This window comes from Pipistrellus hanaki, assembly GCF_964339955.1.
Source record: "Pipistrellus hanaki genome assembly, chromosome: 14".
Classification (NCBI taxonomy): Eukaryota; Metazoa; Chordata; class Mammalia; order Chiroptera; family Vespertilionidae; genus Pipistrellus; species Pipistrellus hanaki.
In genome coordinates this window covers 47,315,055-47,332,158 of record NC_140516.1, presented here as the reverse complement: position 1 = coordinate 47,332,158, position 17,104 = coordinate 47,315,055, and the positions used below count along the sequence as shown (strand labels likewise).

General features: G+C 35.2%; 1 protein-coding gene across 1 annotated transcript in view; it reads right to left on the bottom strand.

Moving 5' to 3' along the window:
- ATRNL1 (attractin like 1) overlaps positions 1 to 17,104 on the bottom strand; it is a 408,799-nt gene that overhangs the window by 309,669 nt on the left and 82,026 nt on the right. Inside the window, exons 14-18 of the mRNA XM_084903569.1 lie at positions 15,978 to 16,110; positions 11,436 to 11,617; positions 7,553 to 7,766; positions 5,898 to 6,086; positions 1,091 to 1,309 (exon numbers count right to left, since the gene is read on the bottom strand). Coding sequence (XP_084759695.1) covers positions 1,091 to 1,309; positions 5,898 to 6,086; positions 7,553 to 7,766; positions 11,436 to 11,617; positions 15,978 to 16,110 — 937 coding nt within the window. The remainder of the gene's footprint in view (positions 1 to 1,090; positions 1,310 to 5,897; positions 6,087 to 7,552; positions 7,767 to 11,435; positions 11,618 to 15,977; positions 16,111 to 17,104) is intronic.

Genomic DNA, 17,104 nt, shown 5'->3' with positions numbered 1-17,104 from the left:
AGGTGACCAGACAGCCAATCAGGGGGCAGCACTGCCCCCATCACTGTGCTGTCAGCCAGTCTTTCTCTGTGGGAGGCAATCAGACAGGCCGATCAGGGGTCAATGCCAGCCCCTTTACCACCCCTCCAACACCACTGATCACCACCACCCCCATCAGTGTTCCCTCTCTCTGCCCACTGGCACATGCCTTGGCTGGCCTGGTGCAGCCTGCTCGCCAACTCCGCCTCCCGCCACTGGGTCCACGTTCAGTCTATTTGCATATTATGGTTTTATCATATAGGGTGGTTATCTCAAGTCCTCTCTCAGGAAAATCTTCTCTAACCACATAGCTTAAATGACTAGCCATATTCCCCCTCCCTGGCCTTCTTCATTTAATAGCACATATCACCATCTGATTTCACATGTGTATGTATAATTTCAATGAGAATACCAGCTCCATGAATACAGACTCCATGAATGATATTAAACTTATTTGTGACTTGTTGTATCTCTAGCATCTAAGATATTCCTTAGCACATAGTAGGCACTGAACAACAACAACAAAAAATAAAAATGGGCTAAAAATCAAACAAATTCTAAAATCTAGTAATTACTGACCTTCAAACTTGAGTGGTAGTGAATACCAAAGTCAACTTTCAAAATGAGGCCAGGTGACTTCATAGGTATTACAGAGAAAATTCCCATTCTTACCATGAAGTCTGATTAGATGGTAGGAGTTACCTTTGAATTCTAAGATATAATACCAGGATAAAAAATAAAAATAAAAAAATAAAAAAACACCCACAAAACCACAGGCATAGGCCAATATTATTTCCTCTTAAAAACTGATATGATACCAAATCTAATAATTATTTGCAATGCATCTGGTTAGCCTATTTAATAATTCCGAACAGAATACCATTAATACAACACAGGTGGGTATAGGGAAGAATATTTTTTATTTCTGAATTTTAGCCTCATCTTGTTAGTCTTTTTTTTCTAAATCTTTATTACAAGAAATAAAAAAATATTCTTGAAATTGTTGGAAAAAACACTTTGATTGAAAAACTGAACTGTCTGAAAACTGCAATTGTTATCACACGTTTCTTACCTGGACACTGGATAAAGGACCACTCGTAGTTCTTTTCTTTTGGACAAAGGCTGGAGTCAAGAACCATCTCACTGCTGTGCGTTCCCAGGAGCTTCATGGGTCCCCGGGAGGAGCCCTCGCTGCAGTGTCCTCTTCCCGTGTTACTGGGGTCATTGCACCAGCCACACCCCGGCTGCTCCAGGCACTGCCCACAGGTTCTCAGTCCAGAGCAATTCTGAGCTGTGTGACAGGAACATTAACAAACACGTTACATGGCTTTATACTCAAGCAGAACTGTAAGCTAATGAAGAAATAAATGTCATCTGAGAAAAAAGACTCTAAAAGATCATTGATAGTATACACATTTTGGTAATAATGCCTGAGAAAGCAACTACTTAAAGCAAAGAAAACATTCATCATGAACAATGAGGAGATGGTGGACGGACTTGAGGGTTAGAAATGGGTGGTGACTAAGACACGGAGAAAAATGAAGTCAGAACTTCAAGTGTCCTGAGCTTTGCAGGATTAGGACCTTCGGGAGCTTATGAGGGGCCTACAGCCCACACTTCCTTTGTCCGTGAAGTACAGCCACGTTCGCTACTGTGCCTAGTGAAGGCCTTCAAGGAAAATCTGCAATCTGCCTGGGAATGGCCAGTGCTGTGATGCCCGCCCGTCCCTGTGAAGGCTGAGCCACATTAGGACAGCCTCCTGTGGATGATGCTCTTTCCAAAGGTCCAAGATGCTGTATTTGGCTCTCCTGTGGTGAGTAAGATTCAATCTCCACCCAAAGAGCCATCGGGAAGGGAACATGGAGCGTGGATCCTCTGCCTCCGTCAGGCAACCAGCAGACAGGCTGTCTATGGCTTTCAGGGCAGAAAATCACTCTGAGACTCATCACTGAGTCTCAGCCTTTTTTATTCCATTGATGTGTAACCTATGACCCTCAACAAAGCCTATCAATACTGGGGTGCCTTTTCTAAGAATGAACCTATCATCGTCTGTCATCGCATTTATAATAGTTCCTATGTAATGCTTTAAATTTTTAATTCAAAATCAGAGTATCCTATATTGGACTGAGGTGCTCTTTGAAGTGATATTTTGCTAGAACAGGCACACTTTGTCTTGGGAATTGTGTATCCACAGAAGATGGTGACACAGGGACAAGACACCAAGAAAAAATGTCTTCTAGAAGATTCCTGGCAGATTCAGTTTCACTGTTATTGTAACAATAACTTAATTGCCACTCAGTATTTTAATATCACTGGGTACATTTTGTACCCAGTAAGATTTCAGTAAACAATGGCAAAACTGAACATCAAGAATTCAATAGAGAGGGCCATGAAGGAATAACAGAATATTAGATTTAAAAATTCATCAATTACAATATGATTTGTTGTTATGACTTTCTTGCATGCTAAGCATTTCAGAGATGGGAAGTAAGAAGGTGGAAAATGAGTACCATCTCCTATATTTGTTTAATAATAAATTATAAAAGAAAGAATATTTTTTGAGTCATTAAACACAAGTGACTAATGTTAACCCTGTAGGAAATTCATTCTTTAGCCTTTAATGCTGACTCAAAAACTGACAGACTCTATTGGTTTTTCTTTTTCTTACAAAAAACAATAATAGAAAAGCTCCCTAAATTATGGATAGTACAGAGACTATGTATGATCCACAAGTAATCAGAGCAATCGTTTTTATTTTATTTATTTTTGACTTTTTGAAAGATTAAGTTGTAAATATTTAATATGTTTTTCGAAATATATAAAAATTTGAAAAATTAATCTGCAAGAATTTATGTCATCAAATGATTACTGACAACTTCTGGTTTCCAGTCCAGCGGGTCATGAGGTTGGAAGTCACCATTCCATCCTGACAAAAAGTAAAAAGTAGCACAAACTGAAAAATCAACAATTCTTCTTATATTCATCAGAGATGTGAGGTCATAGGGCAAACCGCGACCCCCTAATCGGAAAGGCAGACAGGTGGATGGAGACCATCACAATTTACCAAATAGCCTTTGCAGGACTCAGGGCAATCAGAAAACCTGACCTGTGAGTGAGGAACTGCTGGGCGCTGACTCTGGACAACTCTGAGAGTTAAAGGCTGCAGGGCACCCCGTCATCAGAGGAACCCACACTGTTCTGAGCTGTTTCTCCAGAAGCTCTAGCAGGTCCTCAAAGTAAATAGCGAAGAAAAAGCCCCTTGTGCTCCCAGCAGGAGGAGAGAAAGGGAACCACTTTAAAATATGCCAGAGCAGTCTGGACTTCTGAACAAAGCATGGAGGAAGCATTTAACAGAGTCCCAACACCTGGGGTGCTAAGAGAGTCATCTGACTTGATAAAAGGAAGATACCAACGCTAACATGGGCAGGGAAAGAGAACTGCACAACCTCCAGCTCCCCAGCCACCCTCTCCCCCCTGAGAGAAGGGGGAGCTAAGAAGCACAAGTGAAATTCACAGGATGGGCCACAGGCTCATGAAAAAACGGACACCTAATCATAGAACCGTAAGATACTTCTCTTCACCCACTCCTCACCACTACATTACTGAAGGCCAATTTACACCCATTTCTTTCACTCACATATAATATCTGGCTATCAAGAAAAATTACAAGGTCTATCAAAAAGCAGAGAGAGAGAGAGAGAGAGAGAGAGAGAGAGAGAGAGAGAGAGAGAGAGAATGAATTAATTCAAGAGTATGAATAAGCATCAGACTATTGACCAGACATGGCAGGAATGTTGGAATTACCAGAACAGGAATTTAAAACTATGATTAATAGCCTATGAGCTCTCGTGGATAGAGTCAACAGCATGTAAGAACAGCTGGGTGACATAAGCAAAATTACATGTAAGAAAATCTAGATGATCTTGGGTTTGATGATGTTTTAGTTATGACACCAAAGGCATGATTCATGAAAGGAAGAATTGATTTAAACAAAAGATTACCTTCCCTAACTGCCAAGAATAACAAGTCTAAATTGAGCATGTACATAAACCTGTAAAATATTGAAAGAAATATATATTTATGAAATGTATACTATATTCTCATGTTTCTTATTATTCCATTTTCACCATATCAATTTAATTACATTTTTATTTGAACTTTTATATATTAAGAACTAAATCTTCTATTATTGCTTTCAATAATCCCGTGGCATTTCATTTTAACAAATAGAATATCCACCTACTTAAAATATATTAACTATTTGTAATTCCAGTTATTAGCAAAGTTTTCTTGAAAACCATTAGGCAAAATTTGTCTTAAGATATATTTCTTTTTTTTTCAATTTGTGAATTTTCAGCATTCTTATCACAATATTATAACTGGAAAATACTGAAGAATATTGCAAAATCTATATTTGCTTTTCATTTGCAAAGAGACGTTTCCTTCAAGTTCCAGTTACTAGAAAACCTCAACTGAGATAAGTACAATGTCCCACTTCCCCACAAGAATGCACAGGCCATATGATTTTAAATGCTATGGAGCAAAACCTAAGCAAAATTAAAAAAATATATGCAAGTAAAAGTAATTTAAAAATATTGAGATATCTAGAAATTCCAACAACTATTTACTCTTGTTGGATATATTAAATAGAAGAAAAAATAATTTATACATTAAAGAACATTTTTAACAGGTAAAGAAACTACTCTTCAGATGGAAAAACAATGACAATTTTAAAATCCATATCAACTCCTGGAAAACTGGATTTAAACGAAATGCAAAATTTTGAATGCCAGCCATAAAGAAAACAATTTGAAAGCTCTCAAAGTAAAGAAAAAAACATCCCACCGGAAATAAAAATTAGGTTGGTCTGAGAATCTCATCCACATCGAATGCTAGAAGTTCTCAGGAAAGAATTATTCAGAACTTCAAGTTCTAATCTTTCCATCATTCAAATGAACATGGAAAATACACTTTAGACATGCAAACCTCAAAAGCTTCCAGCCACAGTATACTTAGGAAGAATTACTGTACTGTTCTCCAAAAGATGCACAGATAACAGGGAATGAAATACAAGAAAGATTCGTGAGAAGAGAAGACAATTTAGATCTAATTTTAAATAATTTTTAGAAACTTCTTAAGACCTTGAGAGCTTGGGTACCTTTTCCCGTACCTTTTAGCCATTTTAATTATAAAATGTAACATACATAAAACACATACAAGAAGTATGTAAGTCATAATACAACGTAATGTAGTACAGTAATAAATTTACATATATATATACATATATGTGTGTGTGTGTGTGTGTGTGTGTACCACTCCTGTTATGATGCCAACCCCAACTGTAAGCTCGCCTCTGTAGCAGCTGTGCCGCCACGGATATGATATTCTTGCCCAAAATGCCTCACTTGAGTCTAATAATTAAAAAAGGCTAATTTGAATCAAATCATGAAGAAACAACTGGACAAATCCAAATTGTGAAAGTTAGAATGCAACTGGTATAGATTCTTTAACAAACAAACAAACAAACAAACAACCATAGACATGTAAGACAGAGAACTCATGGGAACTGGCCTAGGTTGAAGGACACCTACAGAAACACAGCAAAGCAATCTGTGACCTGGGAACGTTATGCTGTTTGCAACACGGGCTCGGAGTCAGGGAAGGCCAAATGCCGCCGAGGTTAACAGGTAGGCGAGATACCCTGTGGATTTCAAAATGATGCTTTGATATAAATCAGGAGCTGACAGCCCTAATAGGTTTTAAAACCAGCTGCAACACCATTTTTCCCATTTTTTTACAACTTTCTCGCATGTCTAATTCCATGGTAGAAGAGTGAGGAAGTCGCTGTGGAAGGAACAGCCCTCTCCGGGGGCACTTACGGGAGCAGGTGGCCGTCTGCCACTCCAGGCACTGCCCGTACGGGAAGGAGATGATGTACGCGTTGGAGTCCACGCAGCGCCGGGTGCTGCTGCACCACATGCACTCCATGCCGTTGCTGGTGCAGTTGGAACACGAGGTCCGCAGGGAGCACGGCATCTTGCACGGCCTTGCGTTCTGGTTCGGGCTCACTGCAAGCAAACCACACACACAATCTTGTGTTTGTAAATGTGCTTTGGCACAAGTGAGTGGGGTTTGCTGTTCAGGGACCACTTCCATTAAGCCAAGTGTGGAATAAAAAGTTAAGCTAAAATGGCATGCCTAAGGTTAAAATGAAGTACACAATATAAAATAGACATGATGTATTACAGACATGGATACTTGAAACCTACTTAATTTTATTAACCGATGTCACCCCAATAAATTCAGTAATTTTTTTAAAAAATGAAGTCAATACTTCTTAAATTTATTTTAAAATTTATAATTTCTAGGAATGCTTAATCCTTTACAAAGTATATAACTTAAAAACTATAAATATAAGCCTAATACATGACCTAACTGTTCTATCTATTAGCTAAATACTATCTACCTTATCAAAGCTAATGTCCTGTCAATGAGTATGTTGCTTATATAAACAATAAAAATAAAATAATTTACTGTAAAATCTTTACCTAAAATATAGTATTTATCACACCCATTAGAATGACTACTATTTTTTTTTTAATGTTGACAAGAATGTGGACAACTTAGAACCCTTATACATTTATGATTCCACAATCCATGGTTCTTTCTCATCATTGATGTTTCTATCTCTCGCTTTCCTTTCCTCTCTGAAATCAATAAAAATATATTTTAAAAGAAGAAGAAGAAAAAGCCCGGACTGCCTATAGTAGTCAAGCTCATAGAGTCAGAGGCCAGCAGTTTAAAGACTTACTGATTAATGGGTATAGGGTTTCAGTTTGGGAAGGTAAATTCTGGAGTTAAATGGTATTGATAGATGCACAACAGGGGAATCTACTTAACGACCTTGAACTCTACACTGAAAATGGTTTAAAAAGTCAATTATATCTCAATGAAACTGAAAAAAAAAATGTGCCTAAACTTATAAATTTTATTATAAATTACTGCAACAAAAAATACAATCTTTAAAAAGAGAAAAATAATTCAATACTCTTTTCTTACTTCACTTAACAAAATCCATTTCACAATATGTAACAAAAATGTCTTTTTACTTTTCAACTGAAATATTAAATATGCAAGATTAAAGTGGTTCTAAATTAGTTGTTAATCTTAAAGACAAATCTTTCTTCCAAAGACTATTATTATAAAAGTAAAAGTCATTATTAAAACATTAAGAATAGATTCTTAGAATACTATAATCAATTATAACTCTATGTTCATAATCTCACAATTTCAACCAAAAAAAAAAAAAAAGACTGTTTTAGACAATAAAACGTATTCTTTTCACAAGTTACTGCTAAGGTCATTAGCAATAAGTGAGGAATGTGGATAAATTTCAAAATCTACATGGGGATCAGCATCCTGAGAAGATGGCCAAGGTTACTACAGGCCCACAAACGAGCACACTCTGGAAGGGATGGTGGAAAGAGGGTTGGGACCATGATTTAAAGAAATACGAGTCTACTGGACTACTTACCAACAGGCTTTTCGCAGACAAGGCCGTCTGCCATTGACGTACACGGGTTTGCCTTTAAGCCCGCCACTGCAGCCCTCTCTAGGTAGGCACAGAACCCAGAATCGTTGGGCTCTCCAGGGAGCCACTGCAGGGTTGTGTTTGTAAAGGGCGACATGTCTTCCCAGCCCCAGTAGGATATGTTGATCTTGCGCAAGCCAACCCAAGGTGATACTTTCTGTAAACAATAGCAAGGAGGGCATCAGAAAGTTAGATGCAAAAATGTATCCTATTCCTTAGAAAAGGGTACACTGTCATTCAGAACTACATTTGAAAATATGCAGACCAGCCTTACCCTTGTAAAGCTCTATTTTTGTTTATAGATAGTTGTTGAGGGGATGAGCACTGAAAACTCCCATCCTATTAACTTTTAACATCATTCTTAGACACTTCTACTTTAATTTGATGGCAGTATATTTATTTTCTAAGTTACAAAGCTAATATTATATTACAATGTTATGTTTCAAAACTCTGTATTATCCTTTTTTTTAAATTATGGATTGTCTCCATTTAATTATTTAACAAAATATAAGAGATATATATCGAGTATGCATTTTAAATACATTGCTTATAAAGGTAGCATAGGCCTTGAAATTTGTCAAGTTATAAATATACTTTAAATTAAAATGTAATAAAATGTAATAAACACATAATTAAAACTCAACAAATATTTCTTAAATAAAATTAAAATGTCTATTCACTATAACAGTGGAGTACTATACACATAGTAGGTAGTCAATAAATTTTGCTAAACAAAGTTCACTGGAACAGAGATAGTTATTTTCCACCATTCAATTTCTGAGACACAAACAATACTTAATGATGTTTCTAATTATAAACATACACATGCTGCTATGCCTTGTGATCCTCATATATTTCTTACATTAATCTAAAGGATACTTTTATAACAAAAAAGATATAACATTTTTACAGTTCTTGATAATAACAGCAGGAGTCAATCCAACATAGATATTTCAGATTAATGATTGTGCTTCCCTTTACAGCTACTCTGCCTATATTTCTGAACCACCCATAGCACAGACAAGTCATTTAAAATGAAGTATTACTCCCTAACGCATCATGATAAGAATCTTCAAGGAAGAGGAGAACAGAAAAATGAAGCAGTTGATAAAACATTTGAAGTAACTATTACCCAGTAAATGAACTGCACAGGCAGTTGGAAATGAAAGATAAATTACTATATTGAGAAAATGTACAACAGCACACCATAAATCACGGCAACATTTCATTAGCCATTTCCGATAAGTAAATGATCATCTGACCCAGAATATCTCCTTAAAGTGCATGAATTTGTTGATCTTCATTCGCTAAGGTAGGGTTATCTGCAGTTTATACAACTGCAATGACTCAGGATGCAATTCATTTTCTATAAAGATATGCTTAATGGAATGTCACCTTGCAGAGGTTCCCACCTTTAAATTTTTGCTCAAGTTCGGCTTTCCAATGAAACAGAACATTCTTCATTTGCAGGGAATGCTAGTCTACAAACTATGAATCTAAGTACATCACACACCCAAAATAATAGTTAGCCCAATCGTTATGACTTTCAATAATAGGCAAGAAAAAAATAACAATTAAAACACGTATCCTTGAAATATGCCACTTCTAAAATAGCACACTTCTAGGTTATAGTGTAAGAGATCAAAATAATAGTTTATAAACAAGGAAAAAGGCAAGAGTGTTAATGCCAAATACTAGTATTTGCTATAATTCAAAGAATGTGCATTATTTGCCAATAATAAGGTCTATATAGGTGATACATATTCAGTAGGACTACTTTCCAAAGGGTCACTGGGAATTGTCTCTGAATTTTATCATTTAAGATATGAAGCTCTGGTTTCTCAAGAATATTAACAGATCTTAGGCTGTGTGACCCATATGACTAAAACTAAAACTTTATAAATATGCCTTGTTACATTTTTCTGAACAGACTGACAGCTGTCAGGACAGGGATGGATGGGGGGAGACTGGATGAAAGAAGGTGAGAAGATTAGCCAAAGAACATCTATGCATAACTCTTGGACACAGACAACAGTGAGGTGATGGCCAGAGGAGAAGGGCGCATGGACAATGGGTGGAGATAAACAAAAGGGAATGGGGAACATCTGTAATAGTGTCCACAATAAAAACAAAGTTAAATAAATAAAATATAATTAAAAGCTTTCCAGATGCATGTTTTAAGTAAGGAAAATAAACTAGAGAACAGTATTTACACTGTACCATTTGGGTAAAAGAATACTCATAAACACAAAACTATACTTTTGTTTCTGCTTAATGCATGTAAATACTTGGAAACATGGCTGACGGATGTAGTCTGAGAATGTGCAGGCTGATAAGAGGCAGCCTGCAAAGAGAGCATATCAAAGTATGAGAGAGTATTCCTTGATAACTTAAAGCATTTTTAAAATGTTACCTTTTAAAAATAAAGAAAAAAAATATGTCGGAAGAAAAATCAATCAATCAAAATATCTCTCCCCGTGGCATACACCCTTCCTATCCTATACATCTTATCCTTCAGCCACAAGGTGGTATTTCTCAAACAAAGTGGATTTAGTCAATTACTTAAAGTAAAATCAGTCAGACAGAGAAGGACAAATATAATCTGATCTCACCTATATGTGGAATCTTAAAAAAAAACAAGTACAGAGAACGAAGAGACTGGTGGTTGCCAGAGGCAGGGGCTGAGGGTAGGGGGGAAATGGATGAATGGGTCAAAAGGTATAAACAGCTAGTTATAAAACAAATCATGGAGTTATAATGTATAGCATGATGGCTACAGTTAATAATACTGTATTGCATATTTGAAAGCTTTCGAGAGAGTGTATCTTAAAACTCATTATAAGAAAAAAAATTTGTAACTAGGTATAGTGATAGATATTAACTAGATTTGTTGTGGTGATCATTTTCACAATATACACTAATACTGAATCATTATGCTGTACACCTGAAACTAATGTTACATATCAATTACACCTCAGTTTTTATTATAAAATGCCCTCAAAGCATTTCAAGTAAGTATATGAACTATAAGGTTATTTCATAATAGATTTGATAAATTATTTCCAAATTTTTTATTAATGTTCCTAGGAACTGAGTATATGTTAATATCCCAAGAAGAGAAAATAAATAGTGTCAATTCTTCTTGGCAATTTCTTATAAAATGATATTTTGATACCATATTCCATCTTGTATGGAAATATTTTCCATAAACTCTAGAAAATTGAAACTATTTTCAATATCTTCCACATATTTTAAATATTGATTTTAGTCCTATTAATCATTAGTTATTATTTATTATTTATAACCATTAGTTATTAGTTATTATTTCAAGCAAGTCTAATTTGAAAAATAGCATAATTCAAAAACTTAACTCACAGTGCACACACACACATACACATGCACACACACATACACAAAATATACATATATACAAATGTAGCTAATGTGTTGGTCTAGTGTTTTTATTAAGAAGCGTTTTTCAAGTTTTGAAATAATAATAATACTTCAAAATAAATTATTATATTATATCCCCTGTTTTTTTTAGTATATTTAGTCACATGAGTTTTTCATGAGATAATGCATTGGTTTACTGTGCAAAATATGAGATGAGTAGTATAGAAAACCTTATTACAAATACACATACTGAATGAGTCCTCTACCAGTTCACTTTTGAAATCAGTACCATGTTTACTTCCAAGATTTAGTAAAAGTAATGCCTTAAATTACAAAAAGGATTTATTTGATATTTATTTTACACAGCTATTCATTGCCAATAATTATAGTATTACCAGCATATTTCCATAATAAAAATAAGTATAGCTGTTACCTGTTGTGTATATTTTTGTATTTCATCCAGAACAAATTCTACTTCTTTTGAAGACGTCAATGAAGCAAGGTTTCCACTAAGATTATAGCAGTAAAGTTTGGCATTATCGTAGCTTTCTCTACTGGTATTAATTCTGAGACAGGCATCCCCAATATGATTCCATCCTTCTCCACAAAGATGAGCTAGAAAAAAAATTACATCTTAAGTTTAGATTACAAAAAAGCACGTTCATTTTTTCATTTATTTCAAAATTCTAAACAGAATTTCTGTATTTAAATAACCTTATCAACAAAATATTTAAATATGTCAATATACTGAACAAAATCTAATAGATTAGTACATAATGGGAACTGAAGATTCTAGTTTTTTCTTCAATTTTAAACAACAGATAAGGTCTGGCTCTATAACATCTGTTAAAATAGGGGACTATTTGCCAAGTTTTCTCTGTAAGTCTAGTATATTGGCACATGGTATCTAACAAGTAAAATTACTACTATATTATTATATTTATATCCTAATGTCCAATTTACAAAATACAAGATCACTCAAATAAAAAAAATAAACAGCATATAGCAAAGCAATTTGAAAGTTATTCCTATAACTGTAGCTAATTGTCTTCCCAATCTAATTTCCACAGTGCAGGTATATTACTGTGACTTAGTTCTTAAATTCTTTAATTATAATTGTGGGAACAAAATTCTCATTTCATTATATTTCTCTAAGAAGCTATAATCCGCTTTTTAATATTTCTTTTTACACAGCTATTCAGGTCTTTCTACAGTTTAAACACACTATTCGATAATAGTGTTTATCCTTAGAGTTCAAACTAAACTTAAAACAGTTCACCAATTTTCTAAAACACAGATTCATGCCCTTGCTGGTTTGGCTCAGTGGACAGAGGGTCAGCCTGTGGACCCAAGGGTCCTGGCTTCGATTCCAGTCAGTGGCATGTACCTCGGTTGAGGTTCCTTCCCGGCCTGGGCCCTAGTCACGTATCATGCGGGAGGCAACCAATGGATGTGTTTCTCTCACGTCGATATTTCTGTCTTTCCCTCTCTCTTCCACTTTCTCTAAAAATCAAGGGAAAAATATCCTGCGGTGAGGACTAAAAAATAAATAAAAATAAAACACAGATTCATAAATACAAAGGTATGCACTAGTGTGCACTAATTAACATGGTATTTCCTTAACACCCTGATCTATAAAGTCTGACGACATTTTAGTTTCCCTATCACAGTAAGTAGCTCTGTGCCTCCAGCCCTTTCAGCCTTGGATGCATTAGGGCAGCCTTTAGAGATTTTTCCAAAGCTGCTGTTCTCAAACATTTTGGTTCAGTCACTCTGGAAGACTCCGCTGATCTTTTCTTTCCTCGTTTTATATGGATTGGTTTTGACCATATAAAAATTAAAGCTGATCACTTCAAGATCTAATTGTTTTATTTAAAATTATAATTTAAAATTCAGACTGATAGTTGGACAGAGTGTAGTGGGTTTGGGTAACTAGGTGAAAAGGTGAAGGGCTCAAGATGTACAAACTGGTAGTCAACAGTATAGTCACAGAGATGTAAATGAGAGCACAGGAACACCGTCACAGTTATGTAATAGTTACGTACGGGGCCAGGTGAGTACCTGAAATATCAGGGGGAGGGCTCTGTGCAGTACATGGCTGCCCAGCCACTATGCTGTCTGTACACATGAAACTAACAGAATAACATTGACGGTAAACTGTAAATGAAATTTTTTTAAAAAAGCAAACAAAATAAAATTCATTACAAATGCATCCAGCTTCTAGGGTGTTTTGCCCCTTATAATATATTCAGGCCTAAAAAAGGTATATTATCAAATTCTCTCCCTGATAAAGAGTGGCTGAGAGTTCAAATTAGGGCCCTGGCATTAAAAAATTAAGAAGTACTGATAAATAGAGGGATGAGTAGACAGAGCGATCAGGGATTAAGCAGAGCTTTTAAAACGTTCATTTCAGAATCTAGGGTGTGGGTACTGGGTGTCCTCTCTAAGATTCCTTCCATTTATCTATATAGTTAAAATTTTCCCTATAAAATGTTCAGGAGCAATATTACACCTTTAAGTAGATAATATATTAATTTTTTAATTATAGTCTCCAAAACAAAATAGTGAAAAGTGTAGCATTGTTTTACATTTCTGCAAATCACTTTAATGGTGGCTTAATATAACTGTTTTCTCTCATCTGCTTCTACCTTCAATTTATTGAAATCATATATTGCATAGCTTTGGAAAACTCCATACTAAATGCATGCATGAGAATTTAAAATGCAAATAATATCTTAATATCATTTTGACCACGTGGAACATGCTAAAAGGGTCCATGAACAGGAGACTCTGTTCTTTAATAACTGCTATTCTAATAATTTGGGTACCATGAATAAGACACAGTGCCTGGAACATAGTAACTCCTCAATAAACTGTAATTATCACTTAGTAAGACTGTGTAAAACACCTTTGGTTTCATTCTCAGGTTACACATGTGGCAATGTTCCTGTGTTCTAGAATCTGAAGTCCCAAATCACTTTACGGAAACAGTTTAAAAGTTAAATTATGGCTTTTTCTAACATTACTGAATCAAGGAAGGACTTAGATATTTTTTGCCAGTCCCCACTCCTTTTTTATCCTGAGGCCAAAAATACCTGACAAACTAACTACACAAGTGAAAACAAAGCATGGGCCTTTGAGGCTAAATGAAGGCTTTTGCAGTATTGAGCATCAACTCAGCTTTAGAGTTTAAGGGATAGCAGTTCATTTGGTAAATGAGTTTAGTGAGATAAATTCAAATTGCCACGTTTACATAAGATCAATGTAAAAAATGCAATTCATAAATTTTCATGAAAGAGTGCAACTGCTCTAGCCTGGGCCTCCATTTAGGATTCACTGCCTTGAGATGAGTGGGGGAGAGAAAGCGCACTGTATATAGACCCACTTGATTGCTCAGTAAATATGAACACAGAACAAAGGAGTTAGTGTATAATCCGGGGGTCTTCAAACTACGGCCCGAGGGCCACATGCGGCCCGCAGAGGAGTCTGATCCGGCCCGCCAGGTTTTTTGGGCAGTGAGCGCAGCCGAGGTGTTACAGTAGGAATTAGTAGTTCATATAGTCCGGCCCTCCAGCTTCCTGAGGGACCGTGATCTGGCCCCCACTTTAAAAAGTTTGAGGACCCCTGGATAATCGAATACTTCATTGTATTTATTGTACTGTACTTACTATTCTTCAAAATATATTAGCCTGGTCAAGTGGAACCCTTACACCAAACCGAAGTCTTTTCCTGGGCAATGAGTAGGTAGGAACTAAGAATATAACTTTGCTATTGTTTTTCAAAATCTCCAGATGACCAAATCCCCTTCTTACGGAAGCAATCTGCCTTTAAGTACACACATTCCTTTCAGTCAAATAGGACTTTGGCCCAGGATTTACTGGGTCTTCTTAAAGAGACTTGTTAAGTATTTTTATTGATCTGGATGTCGATTTTAGAGTTTAACATTTAGAAATCAATAATACTTTCAAGTTTAGCGTCATCTCACTACTGCTTCTCAAATCCTGCCCAGTGCATTCCTACTCTCTCTTTTCTCTAAGTGAACACATCTAAATATATCACTATTTAAAAACACTACAGGACAGTATGTAAACAACACTTAAAATTTGAATAAGCAAGCGTTCCAACCTCTCAATGGTACTTTTAAAGCAATCTAATTTTCACTTAATTACATGAATTTGTAAGAAAGACATGCATCTTGGGATGGAATTTTCCAATTCATTTTAAAATTGAATAGGTTCAGAAAATTTTTATGGAAAAATAAATAAAAAGCATGGATTGAGAAAGGCAAAATATTGAACGGATATAGAAAACACAGTTAATAGTTACTTCTGCCTTCATAAGACATGCAACTCTGGGCAAGTCACCGAACTTAGTGTGCATGTCTCAGTTCATCTGTGTAACAAGAACATGAAACTGGTTAAATACCTATTTAATTTTTAATTTTCTGATCTTCTCTTTTATATTTAAAAAGAATCATAGTTGGGGGTCTATTAAGAAGAGTGTTAACTCTAAAAAATAAGTTGAAATTGATTCTTAAAATAAGCTTTGCTCCCACAACTTAAATTCCCATCAAATCACGTATTTATTATAAGTGTTACAATTTATAATAAAAAAGCAGTAAAAAAAAAAATAGTTCCCAGAATTTTTTTTAAAAATGGCAAAAATCAAATCAAATACGTCAAAATATCAACATTTGTTCAAATTTGTATGCTAAGATATACATTTTCAAAACTGGAAGAGAATTCTGATCAAGTCAATGGTATAAAAATAATACAAGAAACCTTAAACATCTTAAAAGAATTAGAGGCAAATGTATAAATATTCTTGTAGAAACAATGCTATTTCTTCTCCAATATTATTGCTTATGTGCTACTGATTTAATTTTAGAAAATGGAATGTTCTCACTCAAAGCTCTTTACTGTAATGTTACGCATCTGTGGACTGTAAAACTCATTTACCAAACTGGAAACTTCACCTGGAAGAGCCTGGCATTCCTGTTGTCTCTGATCCCACTGGCAATTCAAGTTTAGTGAACAGCTTTTACAGCTGGTGAGTTTGTTGCAAATCTGCTCATTTCTCACATGGCATTTGGTGTAGTTTTTCACAGACTAGAAAGTTAAAAGATAAAACGTTATTGTTCACCTTTGTACAGCAATGACTCTTAAACCACACTGTGAATAAATTACCTGATGAACTTTAAAGCACAAATTTCTGACTCCTGACTCCTGTTCTACTTCATCAGAATTTCCATGTATTTAATTATTTATTTAAACCACAGTTCTTGGAATTGGAAGAGTGCTTATTGAAAAAAAATGTGGCAAATTACATAATTTGAAACAGGAACCATCTAATGAAGACATTTTCTATTGAATTTGGTAACAGGCTTTCAATTCAATAAATAAGGTCAATACACAGTCATTTCTCTTAATGATCACATGAAAGAATTCTAAATCATAATAAAATTATCATGCAAATCCCTGGAAAAGAAGTAGACATGATAAGAAGTAAAATTTAAGAGATGCTTTATTAGAATTCAGTACAATTTAAAAAGATAAATTATTCTCTCAATAACAAGCTAATTTGACTTCCACGGGCATAAATACTGGTTTTGGTTCATTGATGTTTCTCCTGTATTTGTTACATTGCCTTTATCCAGGCTGCAAACAATCTGCAAAAGTTACGTTGTGATCAATCCTAATATAGAATGTGATCATATTTCAACTAATTCCAGCACTAAAAAGTTAAAGGTTAAAAAAGAAAACAAACTAGGCAACATGAGAACTTTATTGGTAGTTCCCTACATACACCAAGATTCAGGACGCTCACATATTACCAACATCGATGATAACATATTACCAACATCTATGGTAACATCGACCCGGTGAAAATCAGACACTAACATTTTTAGTGTAATTCTTCCTGCAACTCTTCTTTGAGAAAAACTCAGCAAGGACTTACTGCTACATCCTGGTCCTATTTCTACTTTTGTTTTTCTCTGGGGGTACAAATGCGTGCCTCAGGCTTTCTCATGGAGGAAGCTGAATATTTCTTCAGCCATGAAGTGAACAGTTAAAATTTAGTTATAACTATCCCACATATAAA